Source organism: Phaethon lepturus, unplaced genomic scaffold, assembly GCF_000687285.1.
Source record: "Phaethon lepturus isolate BGI_N335 unplaced genomic scaffold, ASM68728v1 scaffold8307, whole genome shotgun sequence".
Taxonomy (NCBI): domain Eukaryota; kingdom Metazoa; phylum Chordata; class Aves; order Phaethontiformes; family Phaethontidae; genus Phaethon; species Phaethon lepturus.
The window spans coordinates 71,122-74,777 of NW_010553986.1; the positions used below are offsets into that span (position 1 = coordinate 71,122).

General features: G+C 38.6%; 1 protein-coding gene across 1 annotated transcript in view; it reads right to left on the minus strand.

Annotated features, from left to right (window-relative positions):
- AP4E1 (adaptor-related protein complex 4, epsilon 1 subunit) overlaps positions 1-2,440 on the minus strand; it is a 21,160-nt gene extending 18,720 nt beyond the window's left edge. The window contains 2 exon segments of the mRNA XM_010291682.1: positions 160-233; positions 2,323-2,440. Coding sequence (XP_010289984.1) covers positions 160-233; positions 2,323-2,440 — 192 coding nt within the window.
- Positions 2,441-3,656: the final 1,216 nt, after the last annotated feature.

A 3,656-nucleotide genomic window follows, 5' to 3' on the forward strand; every position in this document is an offset into this window, starting at 1 on the left:
CCAGGGAAAGCCATTTCAAATTTTTATTGCTAACCAAAGAAACAGCAACATTGAGAGCACGATAGAACTAATGAGTACATAGCTTAGATGTTGTGTGACACAAAACAGGAAGAATTGGTCCAAGTTTAGTTTACCTCCAGACCTCCAAAAACACTGTACCTTCACAACTGTGTTCACAAGTAGAAGTAACAGTTCATCATTTTCATGTAGAAATAAAGAAACTGCCAAGTAACCTATAAAAGAAAGCAGCCTCCATTACTACTTTCAAGCAATATGCAACTTCAAGATAGAAAACTTAAGACTGTCTGTAATACAAGAAGGGTTAACTCAAACAATTACAAAAACCCAACAAAAAAACCCACTGCTGGATGACAGTTGCTTGTGTTAAATATCAAGACTTTCTTTTATTTCCAGGCAAACCAGCTATAATTAAGTTGCAGTTGCACAAGCTGTGAGAAATAAGACATTAGAATACTGTTCCAGCTAAAGAGCAGCTAAGAGCACCATCAGAAAACACCTCCTGGAAAACTACTATCTTCTCTGCATGGAGAAAAGTATATTGCTTCTAGACTACACAACACAAATGCACTTCCTTAATTCTGTTTCTCTTTTTTCAAAAAATAAAGTTTCATTTCAAATAAATTTTATATTCAACTTGGAATAGAGAAGAGTAAATTCACCATCCTATGCCAAAAACTCCCTTGTTACTTCTTAACAAGGAGGAAACAAATCCAGAACACCAGAAAAGAAACCTGCCAGAAACCTTCTTCAAGACCCCTTTTCCTTTCAAACTAAGGGACTTAAAAGTGGGCGGGTGGGTGTGCCACACTCATGGCAATATTTGTATTACTGAGACACATCTTAAAAAAGGTCTTGGTTCATCCAGGGATTAGCAATCAAAATTAACAACTTAGATACAAGTAACTGTATTGCCTGGGCTATCAGCTTGATCTATCTGCTTGCGAAACTATGGACTTGACCAGCTTAGCACACCTGAAAAAATGTAGTTCGCTCTTTCATTGAGGCTCACATTGGGTACGAGAGTAACTGATCTTGACTGGATCAACTGACAACAATTCCTTAACACAAACCTTGGTACACTGAACCAAGAACAGACAAGGTCATCCTCATATATCACATGTAACAACTGCAGAACAACAACCCCAAAACACACACACATGCTTGGTAACAGCCTTTTACCAGATCAAAGCTCAAGGGCGCTTTGCGTCCAGAGAACTTTAGGCACCTAATGCAAAAAAGTTAAAAAAAAAATGCTGCTTCACCAAAGCCTTCTCAAAAAGGGCCCTATTATGGAAAGGTCTCAAACCAAGTAATAACAAAACACATTGGTTCTTGACACTTAACAGAGGTCACAAAGTTTTCTTCAAAACAGCTTACCACCTGCCCTCCCAGGTTTGGTGAAGATAGAATTTCTTAATCCCTACCAGACCATCTGCACACTGGCTTTCATTACTCAGGGATAAAGCAACTTTAAATCATCACTTGTACCGCATTCTCTCAAACTCCAATACTTGAGTGGATGATCCAGATGAAATTCAAACAAAGGATATCAAACAAGCATATGCCGCAAGACATTGCCTTCCTTCTCTGTGTGCAGACATAGTATTGCTTGGAGTTAAACCATTTTCTCTGCAAATAAGAAGAAATGTCTTCACTAGGCAGCTGATCAGCAACTGCAAGGAAATTCTCCAGACGAGACAGGCTGACAACTACTTCAAAACAAATCTACTGGAAACAAGTTAATAGCCACACTGGCAGGCAAGGAAATCACAAGAGCATGAAATTTCAAAGAAATCTGAACTAGCCTTTCAAATTTCCACAGGAACATCTGCACCTATGCTATGAGGATCTCCCTAGTTGCCTCATTTCCTATAACTAAAAAAAAAAAAAAAATCCTTCAAGCACCAAAACAGAAAATATTTGTCTGACATTAACATCTTTGTCTAATCTTGTACTACAGTACTTGAAAAAGAAACCAGATCCTGACAGAAACTAATTTTCAGCTTGATGTGTTTTTTAACAAAAGTTCTCATAAATTACTTACTTATTGGTGCCACAATTCAAAACAATGAAAGAACAACTGATGATTTAAAATAATTTCCCATGCTTTCTGTTCTACAAGCAGATAAAGAGCAGCTCACGAACTAGGGATTTAGTTATTTTCAGAGAAGTGAGGGACTATGAAACAAGACCAAGAAAGTAGAACATTTTAAGTTGTATTTTTTACATTAATTGTAAATCCTAAGAAACTTAAAAATACAGTTTGAGAATAGTAGTAAAGCTACAGCTCCACGCACATACCAACTCTTTTCTCCAAAAGATTTCCTTGCTGTGCAAGCTTGATTGCATGGATATATCCAAAGGAAGCCTCGTACCCCAGCATTTCACAATAGATGAGTCTCACCATACATTCTTTCATCAGTCTCTGAAATACCAAAAATACATTATTGAGGCTTTTAAGTCAGACATGTTATATGTTCTTCTTCACTGCCCTAATGAGGTAGAAGACTTTATCTAATAGAAGCATATGTGCATTCACACACATTTTGTAGAATCAGGGTACTCACAGTTTTCCTTTACTATGAATCTCTGTAAGAGCAGAACTCCCCATATACCACCCTTACTAATGTTCTTATTTTAATTAGCATGCATGTGATCAACAGTAGATTAATTAAGACTAACATAAATATTAATTATCTGAAGTGTTAGATGAGCACACTGCTAATGCCAATTATTTTTTACCAATCACTACATTGACCTAGGATGGGTTTTCACTATATGTGAGGTAAAACTTTATTTTTCCCTTCAAAAACTCTCACTCATGGACTGAAATATGCATTAACTAACTCAAACCAAAATATATCAACTCCTGCAACTCAGACATGAGCAACAGTCCATACAACAAAGCACACCTTCTTATACATCAAAAATTAATTATAAGAATAATGTCAGCCTGCAAAGAACATTACTTGATGGAACCATTTCATCATTTAGCTTCATTGTCTGTATTATTTCAGAAACTACAGGATGACAGACTCCAGGCACCAGATTGTTACAGTTTATTCACATCAAAAAGAATCACAGCGTCCTCACTATTTTAACTGTGCTGCAAAACCACAGACATTGGTAACTTTTAGTGATGATGATTAAACATCTATAATGCAGACAACCTGTACACTCCACCTCGCAAAAAGAGTGAGAACACTGTTTTTCTTCACCTTCGGCCTGCTGTTCCCACAGAACTTACAAGTGTTGTGGTGGGGGCTGAAACTGTCGCCTTCAAACTGGTTAGTTCCTGCTGGATTAGTTTTTCTTCCTCCTAGAAAAATTAAACTTACTTTAATTTTGGAGGCAAAACATGAAACAAAAGTCAAAGAAGACACGTTAACAGTACGCCACAGTCTTTTCAAAACCAGCGTATACCTCGTTTATGGTGCTAACACCGGCCTGCTTGCTCCAAGCACAGAAGGCGGTACTTCGCGGCCCTGCTTTCCCACACCGTGCCCTCCCACAGAACTGCGTAACGCAGCACCCCACGAATATGCACTGCAGTGAGGCTTATCGTCGGGTTCCGGAGCTCAGCAAGACCCAGCGCCGCGGCTGAGGGGAGAGGCCGGCGCCCCGCCACCGCGCAC